Source organism: Zea mays, chromosome 7 (genome assembly GCF_902167145.1).
Source record: "Zea mays cultivar B73 chromosome 7, Zm-B73-REFERENCE-NAM-5.0, whole genome shotgun sequence".
Lineage (NCBI taxonomy): Eukaryota > Viridiplantae > Streptophyta > Magnoliopsida > Poales > Poaceae > Zea > Zea mays.
This window is the reverse complement of record NC_050102.1, coordinates 145,752,413-145,773,230: the sequence shown is the minus strand read 5'-3', so window position 1 is coordinate 145,773,230 and position 20,818 is coordinate 145,752,413. Positions and strand designations below refer to the sequence as shown.

At 54.7% G+C, this 20,818-nt stretch overlaps 1 protein-coding gene across 1 annotated transcript; it reads right to left on the bottom strand.

Moving 5' to 3' along the window:
- Window positions 1–18,744: 18,744 nt before the first annotated feature.
- LOC103633023 (transcription factor MYC2) lies at window positions 18,745–20,160 on the bottom strand. The gene has a single exon (XM_008654714.4). The coding sequence runs from the start codon at window positions 20,098–20,100 to the stop codon at window positions 19,228–19,230; it is 873 nt and encodes a 290-aa protein (XP_008652936.2). The 5' UTR covers window positions 20,101–20,160; the 3' UTR covers window positions 18,745–19,227.
- Between the last annotated feature and the right edge of the window lie 658 nt (window positions 20,161–20,818).

Genomic DNA, 20,818 nt, shown 5'->3' with positions numbered 1-20,818 from the left:
AGTAAAACAGGTAATGTCTGGTAACGCCTATTTGCTACAAACATTACAAGGCAAGGATTTACCAAAGGCTTTGAATGGGCGTTTCCTCAAACAGTACCATCCTAGTATCTGGCAAGATGCCTAAGAGAACCGATGTGATCACATCGAGTTAGTTGCTTTTGGTTCGCCCAGCTCCACCAAAAGGCAGGGGGGCATATGTTTGAACCAGAAATGAGCAAGCGGACGGTCCGCGCCTGTGGGCCGGACGGTCCGCGCGTGCGCATAACAGATTAGGGTTCCGAGTTTTGTGCTACGGTTGTTAGCTATATTCGCGGGATTAGCTCGGAATCAGTTGTCTAAAGGGTCCAGCCCCCCTCCTCTATAAATAGAGAGGTCTACGGCCGATTTGTAATCATCAACAATCGAATCAATACAACTTCTATCCGCATTTTATCCTAGGAGTAGTTCTAGTCTAGTTTAGGTTTAGCCTCTCAATCCCCAAATTCTTCGCCTCTCTTCGACTCTACGCCGATTGGAGGAGTCTAGGTCGGCCGGCCCGAGCCTAGACAACCCCTAGGATCTCTCCTCCCCGACGGGGTCCCTCCCGGGAGCGAGATCCAGGCCACCGCCGGTGACTTCCGCCGCCCCTGCGCACGCGCGGACCGTCCGGCCTCAGGGCGCGGACCGTCCGGCCGTCAGGCAGAGGACCCAAGCTCCTGCACCAGGTCGCGGACCGTCCGCGCCTGACCAGAGAGCACCGCCGCCGGTTCTTCTTGAGTATTTGGCGCTCCGAAAAGGCGTCAACAACAACATATCCATCCAATTGAAGAACATAAAGCTTTTACATTCCAACTTTTTCTTTTTTTAAACACACACACAGAGCTGGCCTGACTCTGATTAACCTAAATTCCAATTACTTGGCCTTGTTGGAAATCCATGCAAATGCAACAGAAGGCCATGAATGTCAGAGACTTTCGACACGAAAGCAGTCCTTCATGGGGTACTTGCCTAGCTAAAGACGACATCTCAAGATCTCTCATGAACAACTTATATCCCCATGCATGGAGCTTCTACAATGTGGTCATATATGAGTCAAACTCGTAATGACCAAGATCCAAAATACAGGCTTTTTTTGTTGGTGGGCTGGGAATGCCTAACTTAAAATCTGCATTGTTAGTACTGAGCTCTCACACAGGAGGGGGAAAAAAAGCTATGGTTGCACATTCACTTATCTGTCTACAGAAGAAAATGCACTGCATTGCAAGAGAAGGCCTGAAAAGGAAATAAGGCAATGACAGTTAACTTGTTTTCTTTTGTACATGAAACTGTATAGACGTCCGCAAAAATTCTCACACACACAATTAAGCCCTACAAGCGTACACAAGTGTTGAAAGCTGAAAAGAGCTGTGCGGACGGTCCGGCCCTGAGGCCGGACGGTCCGCGCGTGCGCAGAGTCAGTTAGGGTTCCTAGTTTCTCGCGGGATTTGTTACCTAAAACCGCGGGATTAACTCGGAAATCAGTTTGAAGCGGATCCAGACCTCCCCCTTTATATAGATGAAGGGCTACGGCCGATTGAACCCCCAACAATCGAACAAATCAAGTCTATTTCTCGTTTTTACCTTACGCATTAGGAATAGTTCTAGTCTAGTTCTAGGTTAGCCTCTCAATCCTCAAATCCTCCGCTTCTCTTCGACTCTACGTCGATTAGAAGAGTCTAGGTCGGCCTGCCCGAGCCTAGACATCACCTAGGATCTCTCCTCCCCGACGGGGTCCCTCCCGGGAGCGAGATCCAGGCGCCGCCGGCGACCTTCGCCGCCCCCTGCGCACGCGCGGACCGTCTGGTCGTCAGGCAGGGAACCTTTGCCCCTGCTCCAGGTCGCGGACCGTCCGGCCCTGTGCCGCGGACCGTTCGCGCCTGACCAGAGAGCACCGCCGCCGGTTCTTGTTGAGTGATTGGCGCTCCGAAAAGGCGTCAACATACTTTTTGGCGACTCCGCTGGGGAAGGTGTTTAGATCTACTAAAAATCAGGTCCTCAAATGGCCGGTTCTAAAGATCACACCGATATCTCCCCGGACAATATCCTGAAGTCGGCTGTTGAAAGTCTGACGGCCGATGAGCAACAGCAATACGAGGACTACATGCGTCAAGCGAGGGAGAAATTCTTATCACAATACACGGTGGATCGCCACCAGAAAGTTGTCAAACATGGAGAGACCGACATCGCATCTCTTCTATCTTCGCTTCAAGTCCCCAACGTAAGTAAACCCGACGACATCCAATTTATTAAACAGTATGTAGATCATCAGCAGAATCAAATGAAACAACAGATTGGAGGGTTAGAAGAGTCAATTAGAAAATTAACGCATACGTTGGAGAAGTCTGTTGCTCCTAGTTTTCCATCATATGAGACTAGTAACAGGATATCTATGTCTAATACATCGGCAACAAATGGGGATTTGCAGACCCAACCATTATATGGTATGCCGATAAACTCATATCCAGGGCAAGTACCACTGCCGCTGTTGGGGCGAAGGCAAAGACGCCACCCTTCGCTCCAGGCCTTCGCTGCAGCCGCTGGTCCGACGGAGGCAAAGCGGGCAGGGACACCCTTCGCAGGACTCGACACTTTGACGAAGACCTGCGGCGACGTCCTCACACGGCGCGGCCTCATTCAGCCCCAAGGCCCACGTGTGATCTGGCCCATTGTAACGGGCCCCGCGTGGCCGCCTCTGTATTACGGGCCTGACTTGTAAAGGCATACTTGTAATTACAGCTTGTAACCCTGCTTTATGGGAATATTCCGGGGATAAACTAGGCGTCTGAGGGCACATGCGTCCTTAAGACAAGACGCTGGGCACTCAGACACCTATAAATACCCCCGCACAGTGCCCGTGAGAGGCTAGATCAACAGAGCTATTGCCCCCGTGCACGTAACCCTGTTGTCGCCATTGTTCACCCCCGTTGGCCCACTTGCAGCAGAGAGCAAGTTCCAACATTTGGCGCCCACCGTTCGTGCTACGACAAAACCACCCGCGATGGCACCCAAGAGAGCTAACCCCAAGGCTGACGAGGCTGCGAAGGCAGCACTGCTGGCCGCAAGAAAGGGCAAGGCCCTCGCCCTCACCCAATCCACCCACCAAGAGCCCATTGAGGACAATGTCCCCCACACCGGCGAAGACGACACCTTCCGCACCTGCGGAACCGAAGGACAGTCGCAGTCGCCCACAGGCTTCGCCCCACTGGAAGGCGCCGACCTCACCGAGGATGGTGAGGCCCTCGGCGTCTCAACAGAAGAACAGCTGCAGCTGCGCGCCCTGCGCCTCAGGAACCGCAATCTCCAGAGGCAGAAAGAGATACTGGAGGCCAAGCGCCAACGTGTTTCCGCATTAGCCAAAGTGCGGCAAATGATACGCGACGAGGAGCAGAAAGCCCAAGACCTCGAGCGCGAGATCGCGCTGATGCAGCGCGAAGGCCACCTCGGTTTGCAGCAAGAACCACCCTTCCAACAACGCGCTCAGCCGGAGGACATGCGCGAAGGCTACCTCGGCCGACAGCACGGCCAACCCCTGCAGCACCGGGCGCAGCCGGAGAACCCGCGTTTCCCCCAGCATGACTACGCCCCCCAGCACGGCGCGCCATTCCAAGGGATCAACTACCTCGACGAGCGAAGTCCCCTGGCGCCACACCTGCAAGTGACGCCCTGGCCAGCCAACTTTCGAGCGGGGGCATACCCCAAGTACAACGGCAGCACCGATCCGGCGCAATACATCATGAGTTACCAAGTCGCCGTTGCATCAGCCGGAGGGGACGAGGCCACAATGGCAAAGTCTTTCATCATCGCCCTAGAGGGCCCAGCACTCACCTGGTTCACCAGATTGCCCCCGCTGTCCATTGATTCGTGGCGAAGTCTCAGGGACAAGTTCCTCCTCAACTTCCAAGGGTACCGTCCAGACACCGACGCTTTGGCCGAGCTCTCGCTTTGCAAACAGCTGGAAAAGGAGACTCTGCGGGAGTATTACCGCAAGTTCTTAACACTCAAGTCACAGCTGCCCTCTGTCGACGATCAGATCGCTATCCACTACGCCATCAATGGCCTTCGGGCCGGCGTCCTCTACAGCCATTGTATCAGGGATCCACCCAAGAGCTTGCAGGAGCTATATCAGCTCTTCGAAAAATATGCCAAATCCGAAGAGCTCCACCAGCGCAAGGTCGAGTCGCAACGGAAACCCAACAGTCAGACTCCGCAGTCCAGCCGCACGTGGACAAGGACTTCGCAGCCAGACTCCAGTCGAGACAGCCGCAGTCAGCAGCAAGTCCACAACATCGTCAACCAACAGCCTGCTGCTGACCCCCCTCGCCGCCAGGAATATCCCCCCCAAGGCCGCGGAAATGGAACGCGCGGCAGGGGTCGTGGGCGGGCGCAGCAGCCGCCGCGCCGGTTCTATTGCCTTTTCCACGGCGAAGACTGCGCCCACCAGACCAAAGACTGCCCCGAGACGAAGGCCACCAGAGATAGAATGGCGAGGGCACAGCCGGCCGACAATCCCAGAATTGTCGCGCATAACTACCAGCCACCCCCTCCACCATACGTCCACGCCCCCGCTCCGCATCCACCGCACCACGCTTACCAACATCATCAGGAAGTACAAATCGTACCTCCTCCACCCCCACCACCACACCAGCAACACCAAAACATTCCCCATCCCCCAAAGCAAGAAGACTTCGCCGATCAACCTTATCGCGGAGTCATTCACATGATAACAGGGGGGTCAAGCACCGACTTCGACACCAAGCGGCAGAAGCGGGACCACTACCGCAGCATCAACCATGTCGCCGTCACTGGCCCAGTCGTGCAGACGAAGTGGTCCCACATACCGCTAACCTTCGACGCGCGAGACGTCGACCTACGCAGCGCCCCCCACATCGACGCAATGGTCATCAACTGCAGCGTGGCAGGTTGGGACTTACACAAAGTCCTCGTCGACAACGGCAGTCAGGCGGACATCATCTTCCTCCACGCCTTCGACCGCATGGGCATAAGCCACAGCTTGCTGAAGCCTTCGGACAACCCGTTGTATGGTTTCGGCGGCAAGGGCACCTTTCCAGTTGGCAAGATAGAGTTGCCCCTCTCCTTCGGTGTAGCACCCAATGCCCGAAGTGAGCAAATAACCTTCGACATTGTCGACATGGTATACCCATACAACGCCATCATGGGCCGAGGCTCCATCAACAAATTCGAAGCCGCCATCCACGGGTTGTACCTATGTATGAAGATACCAGGCCCGCTGGGCGCCATCACAATCTACGGCAACCAGCAGACGGCGCGCAACATAGAGCGGGACTTCGTGCCCGGTCAGAGAAATGTACACTGTCTCACGACCCAGCGCGAAGTCCCTGCGCCGGCTAGCCCAACCGACAAGCAGCACGACAAGGCACAGTTGCAGTGCCAAGACGGGACCAAGACTGTCCCCCTCGATCAGGCCACCCCCAAACAGACTGTAACTATCAGCGAAGACCTCACGTCACTTGAAGAAGAGAGACTTCTCTGCTGCCTGGCCAAGAATAAAGATGTCTTCGCCTGGTCTGCCCTCGATCTGGTCGGAGTCAGCCGGGCCATAATCGAACACAGCCTGGGGATTGACCCTTCGGTGCGACCCAAAAAGCAGAAGCTTCGCAAGATGTCAGATGAAAAGACAGAAGCCGCCAAGGCGGAGGTGCATCGCCTCCTGGAGGCTAAATTCATCGAGCCGGTGGCTTACCCCACGTGGCTCTCCAATGTTGTGATGGTGCAGAAGAAAAGCGGAAAATGGCGCATGTGCATAGACTTCACCAGTCTCAATAAGTCCTGCCCAAAGGACAATTTCCCGTTGCCACGGATCGACAAAATAGTCGATAGCGCGGCCGGATGCGAGGTCATGTCCCTCCTCGACTGCTTCTCCGGCTATCACCAGATATACATGAAGGAGGAAGACAAGGCCAGCACCAGCTTTATAACACCCTTCGGCACTTATTGCTTTGTCAGAATGCCGGAGGGTCTCAAGAATGCCGGGTCCACCTTCTCCAGACTCACCAAAACGGTGCTCGAAGGGCAGGTCGGCAGAAACGTATTCACATATGTGGACGACATCGTCGTCGCCAGCAAAAATAAGGAGGACCACCTCGCCGACCTGGCGGAAACATTCGCGAGCATGCGAGATGCACGACTCCGCCTAAACCCGGAAAAGTGCGTTTTCGGTGTCCGCCAGGGCAAGATATTGGGCTACCTGGTGTCCCGCCGAGGCATCGAGGCCAACCCAACCAAGATCCAGGCCATCGTCGACATGTCGCCTCCGCAGTCCGCCAGGGACGTCCAGCGCCTGACAGGCAGGATGGCCGCCCTCAATAGATTCATCTCCAGGTCCGCCGAGCGAAGTCTCCCCTTCCTCAAAACCCTCCGCGGCGCGAAGGACTTCGCTTGGGGACCGGAGCAAGCAGCGGCCTTCGCCTCATTAAAACAGTACCTGGCGGAGCTGGCCATCCTCACAAGCCCAGACTCCTCGCTCCCCTTATTGCTCTATGTCGCGGCTTCGCCGCACGCGGTCAGCGCGGCACTAGTGCAGGAGCAGACAGTCGAAGGCGCAGTCAGACAGTGCCCTGTTTATTATGTCTCCGAAGTCCTGACACCATCCAAATGCAACATGACAGAACTGGAGAAGATTGCTTACGCAGTTGTTATGTCCTCGCGCAAGCTGCGCCATTATTTTGAAGCATTCAAGGTCCGAGTCACCTCGGACAGGGGACTCGGCGAACTATTCAGGAACCCGGAGGCATCAGTGAGAATCGCCAAGTGGGCAGCCGAGCTCTCCGGCTACCATATCAGCTTCGAGCCCAGGACAGCCATCAAATCGCAAGTCCTGGCAGACTTCGTCGTCGACTGGACTGGGCCAGTAACACAGCCGGACCCATCCACAGAAAAGGTCTGGACTATCCATTGCGACGGTGCATGGTGTCATGCGGGGGCAGGCGTCGCTGCAGTCATCACCTCACCAGCCGGAGTCAAACACAGATATGCAGCACGCCTCAGCTTCGCTCTGGAATCCGACAAATGTACAAACAACATAGCAGAGTATGAAGCAGTCATCCTCGGCCTCCGCAAGCTAAGGGCCCTCGGAGTCACCACCTGTATCATCAAAACAGACTCCAAGATAGTCGCCGGTCAGGTCGAAAAAGACTATGCAGCAAAAGACCCCGCGCTCATGCAATACCTCGCGGCTATCCGAAGTCTCGAGAGGCAGTTCAAGGGATTCACCCTACAGCATGTGGACAGGGCCAAGAATGAGGAGGCCGACGCATTAGCCAAGGCCGCCGCCAGGGGCGAGCCCCTGCCCTCCGACGTATTCTTTCACACCATCGGCACACCAGCCGTCCGGAGCCCCGAAGGGCTCCAAATAACAAATGATAGCGAGGGCCACCGTATAGTCCACCTAATCATGACCGAGGACTGGCGGGCCCCAATAACCCTGTTTCTACAGGGATACTATCACCCAACCGACGTCAGTGAGGCGAAGCGCCTCGAGCATCGGAGCCGGGACTTCGCGCTAATCGAGGGCCAATTATACAAGAAGGGGGTCAGTCAGCCAATGCTTAAATGCGTCACCGAAACCGAAGGCATCCAAATCTTGCGCGAGGTCCACAGTGGAACTTGCGGCTCGCACGCGGGGCCAAGGGCCCTGGCTGCTAAGGTGATCCGGCAAGGGTTTTACTGGCCTGCAATGATCTGCGCCGCAAATCGAGTCGCAAGGTCCTGCGAAGCCTGCCAGAAGTTCTCTCCTCGGTCAGGCAACCCCTCGCAATACACAAAGCTGGTCGCCCATACATGGCCTCTTCAGCGCTGGGGCCTGGACATCGTCGGGCCCTTGCCCACCGCTCAGGGGAACCTCAAGTTCGCCTTCGTAGCCGTCGAATACTTCACCAAGTGGATTGAAGCGAGGGCTGTGTCCACAATCACATCAAAGACTGCCCAAAAATTCTTTTGGCAGAACATTGTTTGCCGCTTCGGAGTACCGTCCGAGCTAACAGTTGACAACGGCAAGCAGTTTGACAATCAAGATTTCAAGGATTTCTGTTTTTCCATTGGCACCAAGCTTGCCTTCGCTTCAGTCTATCATCCGCAGTCCAACGGAGTCGTGGAGCGTGCCAATGGGAAAATCTTCACAGCCATCAAGAAGATGCTCCTCGACGAGAAAAAGGGCAGATGGACCGACTTGCTACCGGAGGCAGTCTGGGCGCTGAACACAACCGAGTGCAGGGCGACCGGGTTCACTCCTTTCCGCCTGCTATACGGATCAGAGGCAATGACCCCGCAAGAAATAAAACACGGGTCTCCGCGCACAGCTCCGTCAGCCACCCCTGACGTGGATGAGCCAACCTCCAAAGATCTCATTGACGGAGACCGGGTCTTCGCCCTGCAGGCCTTAAACAAATACCAAGCCCAGACCAAAGCATGGCGCGACCGCGCAGTCATCCCAAAGGAGTTCAGCGCGGGGGACCTCGTACTCATCCGAACAGCTCGGACGGAGTCCAAGGGCAAGCTGGAGCCCAAGTGGGAGGGCCCCTTCATAGTCAAGACAAAAGCTTCCCCCAGCGCTTACAGGCTCGCAACGCCAGATGGCGAGGACCTGGAGCACTCCTGGAACATTGACAACCTTCGTAAATTTTTTGTTTAATTCCTAGGGCTGAGTTCGCCCTTGTAATTCACCGCAAACAATCTTGTACCGGCCCGCACTCTTTTCCTCCCGGGGGGTGAGGTTTTTAACGAGGCGGAGCCATGTAATATATGTGAGAAAAATCCCCCGCAAAAGCATGTGTCGAAAAAAGACCGCGACAACGGTCTTCGGCATTCGACCAATTCGAAGTCACCGCGAGGCTAAGCGCTAGCCACCCTCGCGTGCGACCAATCCGCGCAGAAGTCGCCTAAGGGTGCAGCCGGACTCAGCACAACAAGTGCGCAAAAATCAAAGTCTATCGCGAAGACTATCCGCGCAGAAGTCGCCTAAGGGTGCAGCCGGACTTAGCACAACAAGTGCGCAAAAATCAAAGTCTATCGCGAAGACTATCCGCGCAGAAGTCGCCTAAGGGTGCAGCCGGACTTAGCACAACAAGTGCGCAAAAATCAAAGTCTATCGCGAAGACTATCCGCGCAGAAGTCGCCTAAGGGTGCAGCCGGACTTAGCACAACAAGTGCGCAAAAATCAAAGTCTATCGCGAAGACTATCCGCGCAGAAGTCGCCTAAGGGTGCAGCCGGACTTAGCACAACAAGTGCGCAAAAATCAAAGTCTATCGCGAAGACTATCCGCGCAGAAGTCGCCTAAGGGTGCAGCCGGACTTAGCACAACAAGTGCGCAAAAATCAAAGTCTATCGCGAAGACTATCCGCGCAGAAGTCGCCTAAGGGTGCAGCCGGACTTAGCACAACAAGTGCGCAAGAATCGAAGTCTATCGCGAAGACTAACCGCGCAGAAGTCGCCCAAGGGTGCAGCCGGACTTAGCTCCACAAGTGCGCAAAAATCAAAGTCTATCGCGAAGGCTTTTCGCGCAGAAGTCGCCTAAAAGGCGCAGCCGGAGCCTACCGCAAAAACCGCCCAAGGGCGCAGCCGACCCAGTATGGCAAAAGCAGAAGCGACAGCAAGACCAATTATAATCACACTGGCACAGCACAATCAATCACACCAAAGTACACAGCGCCCTCGCAGGCACAAGCACGCGAGGGCACACCACTCCATTCTACAAACCCTTGCACATACACAAGCGAGGGCACCACGCCCTACATCGGCTCAACCTTAGGAATAATCCCCATCTCTCTATAATTAAATAACATTATCCTAAGCTCCTCACCAGCAAAAAGGCTTCGCAGCTCCCCTTCCCCCACACCCGAGACGGCCGGCAAAGACAGCAGCTCCCGCCGACCAACCCTACTAACGCGAAGACGAGCTCCTTCCTCCGCACTAATCCTACGCTTCGCAACCGCCCTTCGTCGTCGGTGCCCGGTGCTAGGACCGGGCACGCCTGGCGCGTCCGCAGCATGTAGCGCAGCCTCCGCCGCAGCCTCGTCCAGGGCCGCAAAATAGTCCAAGTCCTCCTCCGACGACTCCTCGGTCCATTCAGCCGAGCTCCCAGAGTCAGTAAAATCAAAAAACTCAGAAACAGACCCACCACATTCATTTCCACCTTCCGCGGTCGAAGCCGCCAAAAAACCAGTAGTAGCGGTTGCGTGCGCAGGCCCAAAATCTTGAACCTGCGCAGCAACCAAAATTCAGTACATCATCCAAAAATCCCTCAACCCTAAACACCACCTACGCCACCTGCGAAGGCCCTGCCGCTGCGGGAGCCTCCGCCGCCGCCTCCGCCGTTGTCTCCGCTGGATCTTCAGCGCCCGGCACAGCAGCTGCGGGGGCATCAGACGCGCCTTCGGCCACCCTTGGGAGTAGGCCTTCGCCGGCCGCAGCAGGTACAAGGGCGCCTGGTGCATCTTCCGCGGTCACCGGGGCGACTGCAGTGGCGGCCTCCGCAGGGGTGGTCTCCGGCTCAGGCGGCGCGCTGTTCAGCGCCCCAAAATCGTCCACCCGCTCGCCGCGCTCCGCCTAAGACAAAACGTACAAAAAGTTCAGCAAACACACGCACAAACCGCATCCAGCAAGCACCGAGTAAACGACAACGTTACCTGAGCCCTTGCAGCCTCGGCCCGCGCCCGGACCACCTCTCGACCGTATGAACCCCACATCCGGTCAAAGAGGGCCCCGCCGGACTCCTTCACCACGGGGTCTTCGACCTCAAAGATATCTCGCCCAAAATCTTCATCCACCTGGTCGAGGGCCTCAAAGTGCCGGCAGCCTTCGCGAGAGAGCGCGTTCATCGCTGCCTCGCAGGTGACCAGGGAGGTGAACGACATCAACCCCGCCAAGACAGTGGGGAGCTCCTGCAGTTCCTCCTGCACCCACTCCAGACAGCGAAGTCCGGCCTCTCGCTCCGGCACCTCGAAGTCGCTCGTCCGCACACCCAGCTCGCGATATGAAGTCATGAGCTGCGTGCGCGTCCGTTCGGCCTCCGCTCGCGCCGCGGCCTCGGCCCCCTCCGCACGGCTCTCGCAGGCAGCAAGCCGCCGCTGCAGCTCCCCGGCGAGCTCCTTGGAGACATTGCCCTCCGCCCGCGCCAGCCTGGCCTCCGCCTGCGCAGACTGCTCCCTGGCGATGGCTTCGTTGGCCTCCCTTCTCTCCTCCATCAGCTGGCGCCGGAGGTCTGCCTTCTCCTTCTCAAGGGCGGCCACCTTCTCCGCCAGCTTGCGGCACTTGCTGTCGGAGGCCGACTTCTCACGGACAGCGTCCGCGTGTTGCGTCCGAAGTCTCTCGACCTCGGCAGACAACGTCGCCGTAAGGGCCCCCGACGCAGTACGGCTGGTGAAGTCAGCCACCTGCAGAACACACATAAGGCCCGTGTTAAAAAAAAAAAAAAAAAAAAAAACTCGGCAGACCTGACTCAGCGCCTCCATTGCTCTTTTCAGCCGGCGGGTCGCCGCGTCCGCCTCGTCTCTGACCAACGCGAGGGCAGTCACCTCGCCTCCAGCGCCAAGGGTCTCTACCCCCGCCTTCGGCGCTGGCGCAGCCGTCGCGACCGCCACGCCAGGCACAACTAGAGCGAGCGGGCCCTCGTCCAACCCTGCAACGCATCAACAGATTAAAAAAAAAAAAAAGTGTATACATATAGACTCACCCCCAAGATAATCCTCCACATCAATCTCAGTGCCGAAGTCGGCAACGCGTTTGCCGGGCGGCGGTAGCGATCGGGCCGCCTTCGCAGCCTCCGCCACTCCGCTGGCGGACGGCACCACCTTCGACAGCTTGGGGCCTCCGGCGCCCACCGTCGCCTCCGGCGCCTTGCCAGGCGCGGAGGCACCCGCCTTCGCCGGCAATGGCGGCTTGCCTCCGCCGGAGGCCTCAGCCTTCGATGCTCCCCGCTGCCTTTTCGGCCGGGCTTCATGAACCCTCACGGTCGCCTGGCGTTTCCGCGCCGCCGCTTGGCGATCCTTGTCCATCACTGCCCACACAACATGACCGATATTTCGCCCATAAGGAAAAACTTTCCACCGACGAGCCATACGAGATGTAAAACAGTCCTCTTCATCCCAGGGGATAGGAATGTTTTTAGGCCAGCAACCCCCGGTAACCCTCAGCATCCGAGCCGAAGACTCCCGGAGCTCGGGCGAAGACATCCTCTCCCCCGGGGCCGCACACGTCCTCATTAACTCTCTAGCGAAACTATCAGACACCCCAAGCCCTCCCATCGCAGTACCTAATTTTCTCTTTTTCGAAGAGGTGGCGGCCGCCAGCGCAGGGTCGCCTCCGGCCTCCACCGCCGGTTTCTTCCCGCGGCGGTCTGCTTCGTCCTGACCAGGGTAGCCGTCGTACGGCAGTTGATTTAATTCAAAGACCCTGTTCAAGCGATCGTTTGACCCACGGATATCGAAACTGCGCTGGCCTTCCGTCTTCGGCACGTAGCGCCCCACGAGTCGCACCGCCAAGTCTTCTGCATCACGCACGAAGGCGGCCGGGTCACGGTTCCCCAAACTCAGTGCGAAGGCAGGACTTCGCACCTCCCTTCCTCCGTGAAAGGGCATCTGGCGAGGGCATACTTCGCCCAGCGCCCAGCCGTGCGCCAAGGGCCAGACCCCGTACGCCGCAAACTCTTCAACCAAATCACGCCCGCTGCTCTGACCGGCGGCGTACCGTAGGGCCTCTTCGTCTGTATCCTCTTCTGCCACTTCGAAAGGCGGATACGCAGAGTAATAGTGAGAGCACATTAAGGACACGGGGAGCCCTTGATGGCCTTCGACAGTCGCCTCAGAAACATAAAACCAAAACTCATTCCAACTGCCCCACTTGTTGCGGGCGCACGGGACCAACTCCACTACTGGCATCGTGGTCTTGCCGGTCTTCGGCGTGAAAGTGCACGACCCGAACTGCGCAACTCCGCCCTCAACCACCCTTTTCTGCCAATGCAAGCAATAATTCTTCGCGAAAACTTCAACCGACGGCTGCCCGCCGTACGAAGTCGTCGCCCAGACATACTTCGCCAGCGCCACTATGGCGTTCGGCGTAAGCTGATGTATTTGAACACTGAATCTGCGCAGGACTTCGCTGACAAACCGGTGCGCAGGCAGGCGGAGTCCGGCGGCGAAGAACGCCTCGAAAACAACCAACTCGCCCTCCGGCTCGGGGACTTCCTCCGTCCCCGGGGCCCGGGCGACTCCGTCGCCAAAGTAGCCCAACCGCTGCATATCTTCAATACGGCCTGACGTCATCCGTGACACACCGAATTCAACAGAGTCGCCGGCGCGCAACTCTTCCACCATCGCGTCACTCAACGTCTCCTCAGACGAGGCGGCGGCCGGCGGCGTGGCGGTGGCGGAAGAAGAAGAGGATGGCATGGCTACGTACCGTCGGCGGCGGCGGGCGGTTTGCTTCACTCGAGCCAGAACGACGGCGAGCAAAGGGAGCAGCGGAGGAAAAGGAGCAGCAAGGCGGCGGGCGGCTAGGGTTTTACGGAGCGCGGAAAGCAGAATTCAAACAGCGCCGCCCCCGCCCCCCTTTTATAGGCAGGGCGCGGCTCCTCGGGAAACCCACAACCCGACAGGCCGCGACGCTTCGGGAAACCCGCAATCCAACAGTACGCCGTCCATCAACGGTCACATCAAAAACCCCCGCGGAACCACTTCGAGCGAGGGCAGCGTCTCCGCCATCTAGCGACGTCTTCGGCACCAGGTGACTTTGTCGAACTGGTCCCTCGGAGGGCAAATGTTGGGGCGAAGGCAAAGACGCCACCCTTCGCTCCAGGCCTTCGCTGCAGCCGCTGGTCCGACGGAGGCAAAGCGGGCAGGGACACCCTTCGCAGGACTCGACACTTTGACGAAGACCTGCGGCGACGTCCTCACACGGCGCGGCCTCATTCAGCCCCAAGGCCCACGTGTGATCTGGCCCATTGTAACGGGCCCCGCGTGGCCGCCTCTGTATTACGGGCCTGACTTGTAAAGGCATACTTGTAATTACAGCTTGTAACCCTGCTTTATGGGAATATTCCGGGGATAAACTAGGCGTCTGAGGGCACATGCGTCCTTAAGACAAGACGCTGGGCACTCAGACACCTATAAATACCCCCGCACAGTGCCCGTGAGAGGCTAGATCAACAGAGCTATTGCCCCCGTGCACGTAACCCTGTTGTCGCCATTGTTCACCCCCGTTGGCCCACTTGCAGCAGAGAGCAAGTTCCAACAGCCGCCATCCCTGCTTGGCAGATCGGCGCCCCTGAATACGGTCGGACCGTCCGAGCTTCTGCCCGGACCATACGACCCATACGCGGATCGTCCGTCTTGCTCTGCCGGACAGTCCGGGGCCGCCCTAGGACCGCCGCCGTCCCTGTTTGGCAGATCGGCGACCCTGGACGCGGTCGGCACGTCCGAGATGCTACCCGGACCGTCCGACCCTTACGCGGACCGTCCGGCTTTCTATGCCGGACAGTCCGGGGCCGTAACGGGACTACCGCGTGGCGCCCCAATAATGGCGAACACGACCGGCCAGTTTGGATGTACCACCGTACAAACCGGATATACATATGCGGAACCTGCTATTGCACACCATGCACCAAATTATTACACACCACAACAGCAGTATATTTCGCCTTCTACATATTTAAACCATAATGCACCATATAATCACAGACCGATCCACACTATCGATCGGTCACGGCAAGAAGGTCGGTATACTAATACCCGACCAAATGAGCCCCACGGCCTAGGATCCGGTGGTCTACCACCGGGTGCAATGGAAAAAATTAGGGAAGAGATGACTGAATTATTTCGAGATAAGTTCGGAGTTAATGTAGCCAGAGTAGGGCAATCATACCAAAAGCCATATAATCACCGGTTTGACACTGTCCCATATCCACAAGGGGCAAGGATACCGGAATTTTCTAAGTTTTCTGGTGAGAATGGGAGAAGCACATACGAACACATAGGCCAGTTCCTAGCACATCTAGGCGAATTGGCTGATGGAGAAGCATTTCGTGTTTGGTTATTTTCTTTATCGCTTACTGGTACTGCTTTTGCATGGTACGCCGCCCTGCCTCCTAATTCCATTAATTCTTGGAATGAGTTAGAAAATAAATTTCATGAACATTTCTTTGCTGGGGAATATGAATTAGGATTAGCTGACTTAGCTTCAGTCCGACAAGGACGCGAAGAATCGGTTAATGATTATATCCGGAGGTTCCGGGACACTAGAAACCGATGCTTTCAGATCCATGTTGCAGACAAAGAGCTAGCAGGGCTAGCTTTTAATGGGTTGCTATCCTACTTAAGAGACAAATTAGATGGAACCCAGTTCTTTTCGATAGCCCAGCTACATCAGCAGGCTTTAGCCTGTGAAAGCCGATTTAAAGAGACATCAAAATCGGCCGCCCGTACTATACATCTAATAGAGCGTGATAGTTCAGATGATGAATCCGCAGATGTATATACCGCTGAGTTTATTTGGCCAACAAAGGCCAAATCTTCAGCATGTTCTTCCTTACAGCCGGTTCAAAAGAATCGACAAGAAGAGATTAAATTTACCTTTAATGTTGCCAAATGCGATAAGATATTTGATGAGCTACTTAAAATGGCAACATTAAATTAACCCATAATATCCCTCCTATAGATGAATTAAAGAGGCGTGCTTATTGTAAGTGGCATAATTCTTTCTCTCATGCCACCAATGACTGTAATGTTTTTCGTCGACAGGTAAAATCGGCCATAAATGAGGGCCGGTTGGCTTTTCAGGAAATGCAAGTGGACACACAACCATTTCCTGTTAATACAATAGATGTCGCATGCGAAAAGATTTTAGTTCGGCCCGAAATGGCCGATAAAAGCAAAAGCAAAGACATCATCATTGACGATCCTCGCACGTCAAATATATCGCAAAAGGAGATTGCTCGAAAGGCTCCGGACGATAAGGCTAAAAGGTCTGGAGGCACCGGGGGGCAGGCACAATTAATGAGCCAAGCACGACAGCCTGGCCTGAGCATCACATACGGTATGACACCTACGTGCGGACGGTCCGGTGCTCAGACAGACGGTTCGGCTAACTCTGCCGAACAATCCGCCTATGGCCAAAGGCGTCAGCCTCCACACAAAGCCTTAAAAGGGAAAGAGACGCAACGACAAAGCACATATGGTCGGTTGATCAAAACTGACTCTACTTTTGATCAGTTGCTCTCCAAGAATACTAGCAAAAAGACTGTTCTACGTGATCGGTCAACGAAGAAACCTCGGTCACCTGCTAAAACAAAACGGGTAAACAAAACGGCTCGAAAGGCGACATAACAAGCATCGCCTATTCATCCTATGAAACCAGGGTACTTTCCACCCGTTTACTCATCATCGGTATATTATCCTGTTCAAACATGGAATGGTACGATGATGAATCCATGGTATATGTATAGTCCCTTTGTCTATCCAGGCTGGGGGGCACCTCCATTCTATTCCTTTTGATCCATTGATCAAACGGTCATGGCCGAGAAAGATAAAATCCGAAACGGCCTTTACATTGGTGCTTTATTGAATGATCTCCATGTTGAAAAGCCGATGACTTACATCAGGTTTAGTTCATATGCTTTTGGTTCGTCAACCTTCACCAAAAGGCAGGGGGCATATGTTGAAAGCTGAAAAGAGCTGTGCGGACGGTCCGGCCCTGAGGCCGGACGGTCTGCGGTCCGGACAGTCCGCGGTTGTGGCGCGGACGGTCCGCACGTGCGCAGAGTCAGTTAGGGTTCCTAGTTTCTCGCGGGATTTGTTACCTAAAACCGCGGGATTAACTCGGAAATCAGTTTGAAGCGGATCCAGACCTCCCCCTTTATATAGATGAAGGGCTATGGCCGATTGAACCCCCAACAATCGAACAAATCAAGTCTATTTCTCGTTTTTACCTTACGCATTAGGAATAGTTCTAGTCTAGTTCTAGGTTAGCCTCTCAATCCTCAAATCCTCCGCTTCTCTTCGACTCTACGTCGATTAGAAGAGTCTAGGTCGGCCTGCCCGAGCCTAGACATCACCTAGGATCTCTCCTCCCCGACGGGGTCCCTCCCGGGAGCGAGATCCAGGCGCCGCCGGCGACCTTCGCCGCCCCCTGCGCACGCGCGGACCGTCCGGCCCCAGGGCGCGGACCGTCTGGTCGTCAGGCAGGGAACCTTTGCCCCTGCTCCAGGTCGCGGACCGTCCGGCCCTGTGCCGCGGACCGTCCGCGCCTGACCAGAGAGCACCGCCGCCGGTTCTTGTTGAGTGATTGACGCTCCGAAAAGGCGTCAACAACAAGTAAACTATACATTACCCCTATCAACATATCCAAAAGATTGAGCCGATAAATCTTGAGATTGGTTAAGTCACCAACAGCCGACTGTTATCAATAGGCACATCATCTAAGCTACCACTAAAAATATAGTGTATCTAAATCCTAGAATATAATACATCTAGCTAGCAAAATGTGAGCATCTACGTTAATTTGACGACTAAAACTCAGATAGTTAGGTAGACATTTTGCTAAACTCAGTTGGCTAAAGTAAGGTTTCACTAACAGTATAACATAACATAGTAGACAAAATGGCTACACACTCTTTTTTCCCAGTAAACAAGATCTACTAATGAACAAACACTGCAACAGATTACACCTTTATTATTGTCGGGTGTCAATTGCCATCACTACCGGTTATCTCAAGTGGCAGTGGGAAAAGTAGAAGTGATCACTACCGGTTATACTAACCAGCAGTGGGAAAGTAGCGGTGACGTGATTTTTCTGTCACTACCATTTTTTCAAGATTTGAACGCAGGACCTTAACATTCATATAGCAGTTGGACTACATGACATATATGACTATACAGTTGGTGCTATTCTTTTAACTGCACATTTTGAATCTTATATTGTATATTTGACACTCATAATAAGTTCAAATGAAAAAATATTAACCGTAGAGTGATAGATCTCGTCGAGTACTATAACTTCGATGTTGACCGGCCTTGTCACTATTCGACATTGTGAATCATATCAAATCTGATTTAAAAATATAATGAATATTTGGACTTATAAACATCTCGAATTTAAAAGTTATCAAGTATAAAATTTATCTTTATTTGATCACATATAAAAATTTAAGATTTTTTTTTTTTTTTTGCAAAATGGCTATCGATGTCGGTTCAAGTCGGTTGGACCTGTAGTAACAATCCATCTATCACTGATGCGGTTCGTGACTTAAATCGATAATAATAGCATCATGGCGCCTATCACTGGTGGTTTCCAAAACAATTGGTAATGATGAGACATACTGAGTGTTTATATTATATTCTACCTATCGTCGATTCCAAAGGTATAGGTAATTTAACTGCAGCAAAAGTATAAAATCGAATAGATTCGAAATACAATTGCAAAGATAATAACTATTATGCCAACCCAAATAATGATCTTCATGAGAATCATGACTAGGTGTTATATGACTGGATCCGCTAATTAACACGTTAAGTATGCCGCATAGGGAGTATGTTCGCAAGAATGAAACTTAAAGGAACGAAGTGTTTGTGCCTCCCCATCAGAAGCAGTAAGTGAAAGCATGCAAGCACCCCAATATTAGCAAGTCCAGTGGGCAGTGGCTATATGTATCAATTCACTAACCATTTACGTTGGTGTCAGATGTGATATATACAACCGAGTAGTACATCCTCAACAGGTTATATTGATGATCAGCATAATGGCCAACAGAAAACAGGGGGGCAGGGTACTAAGAGAGGTTATGTACCTGCAATCCATAGAGACAAAATACTGTAGAAAAAACAGAAGTTCATGGATTTAAGTCGCAGTGAACAGGCTGTAAAACCAATGGAAGTAGGAATGGGAAGTGTCTCATGCAGTAGAGTCATTATCCAGTGGGTCACGACCTCCAGATTCCAGAGCACACATGGATTATTAATTAGTCACGACCTTCGTCGTCCATCGTCGTTTCATCGCCCTCTAAATCAACATTAGCGTCTACTTACCCTGACCTGACCATCGTCGTGCCGGCTTGTACGTGACGCGAGTGATGTTACGTTGCGTACGGAGAGAGATCGATATAGACGACGACGGGCCGGTTGAGATCGGTGAGCTAGCTAGCTCTACGATCTGGATAGCACTAGCTAGCTAGCTAGGCAGCCGCGCTAGCTGTCCTGCATCATCTGGAGCAGCGTGGCGCGGAGTCCGCCGTCGTCGTCCTGCAGCGGAGTCGCCACGTCGACCACGACGTCCAGAACGGTCACGCCGTTCACGCGGGTCACGCAGGCGTGCTGCACGTGGAGCTCCAGAGACCGGAGCGCGCCCATCAGCCGCGCGGGCGCGTGGGGGCCCGCGCTCGTCGCGCGTACCGCGGCCGCGTCCGGCCCCAGCATCCGCACCTCCACCGCCTCGTCGGCGCCGCCGCCGGCTCCCGCCAGCCCTATAGTGGCGGTGCTGGCGGAGGCCGCCGCCGCTACGGCAGGGTCCCACCTCGACGCGGCGGCACGCCTGGAGTCGGCCTCGAGCCGCGCGACGCGGCCGCGGAGCTCCGCGATGTAGGAGGCGGCGTCCGCGAGCAGGGACGCCTTGTCCATGCGCGACACGGTGGGCACGGCAGCGCGGAGGTCGCAGAACCGCCGGTTCAGCTTCTCCCGCCGCTGCCGCTCGGACTCCACGTGGCTGACGGCGGGGCCGTCCGGGCGGGGCCCTGGTTTCCGCCCACGCCGCTTCCCGAGGCGCTGCTGCTGCTGCGCCGGGGCCGCCCTGACGCTCGTCAGCTCCTGCTGTGACGGCGGCGGCGGCTGGGGAGGAAGCGGCTGCTCGGAGACCTCGGAGTCCGGGGAGAGCGAGCTCCGCACGGGCCATAGGTCGTCCACGTCGTCATAGCCCTCGTTCTTGGCGACGACGAGGTCGTCGAGTAGCCATTGCTCGGGGACCTCACAGGAGGCGAACTCGATGACTGGGTGGACGGCGTGGGAGAAGAAGGACGGCGGCGACGGCGGGGAGAAGGACGAGCACGGGGAGAGCAGGTCGTCCATTGTCACCGCCAATATGGTGACTGAACCTGAAGTGCAAGCGTGAGTATGCCGTATGCGGCGCTGATGGGCTGCAGTAGCATAGACTAGTAGGGTTATGCTTTTATAGTGCCGGCGATACATTTGCATTTAGGACCTCGGCTACCTGCTTTTGTTGCCAACGGGAAGGCCCCTTTTGGCATGGCAGCTGGGAAGTTGGGAGTTGGGATGGGAAACTTATTTTCTCCACCTATTTTTAAAAGAGTTAGGGTAAAATTCAATAGGTGTCCTTGAATTTTGTATGATGTATCATTTAGGTCTCCGAATTTAGAAAACTGGTTACCGAGCGTAGTCGATCCGTGCAAAACCGTACAAAAAACCAGATTTGTTTAAATCAGATGTCAACGTAACAATGCTATACTGGAGCACACTGATGAAAGTTCAGAAACTCAAGTGACACAACATACCGAATTCAGGGTTCTAATTGGGTGTTTAACGGCACTAGAGCTAATGGTTAGCTGCTAAAATTAGCTAAGACACTCAAACAGGCTAGCTAATATATCAGCTATTAGCTACTTTTAGCATAGTGGCTAATAGTTAGTTCACCATTTGTTAGCTAGCTAATTCCACTAGCAATTTTTAGTCAACTATCGATTAGAGCATCACCAACAAACTAGCCAAATGGCTCGTCAAGCTAAATTTTAGCTACTCAACAGCAAAATAGTTCTTCAATAAACTAGCT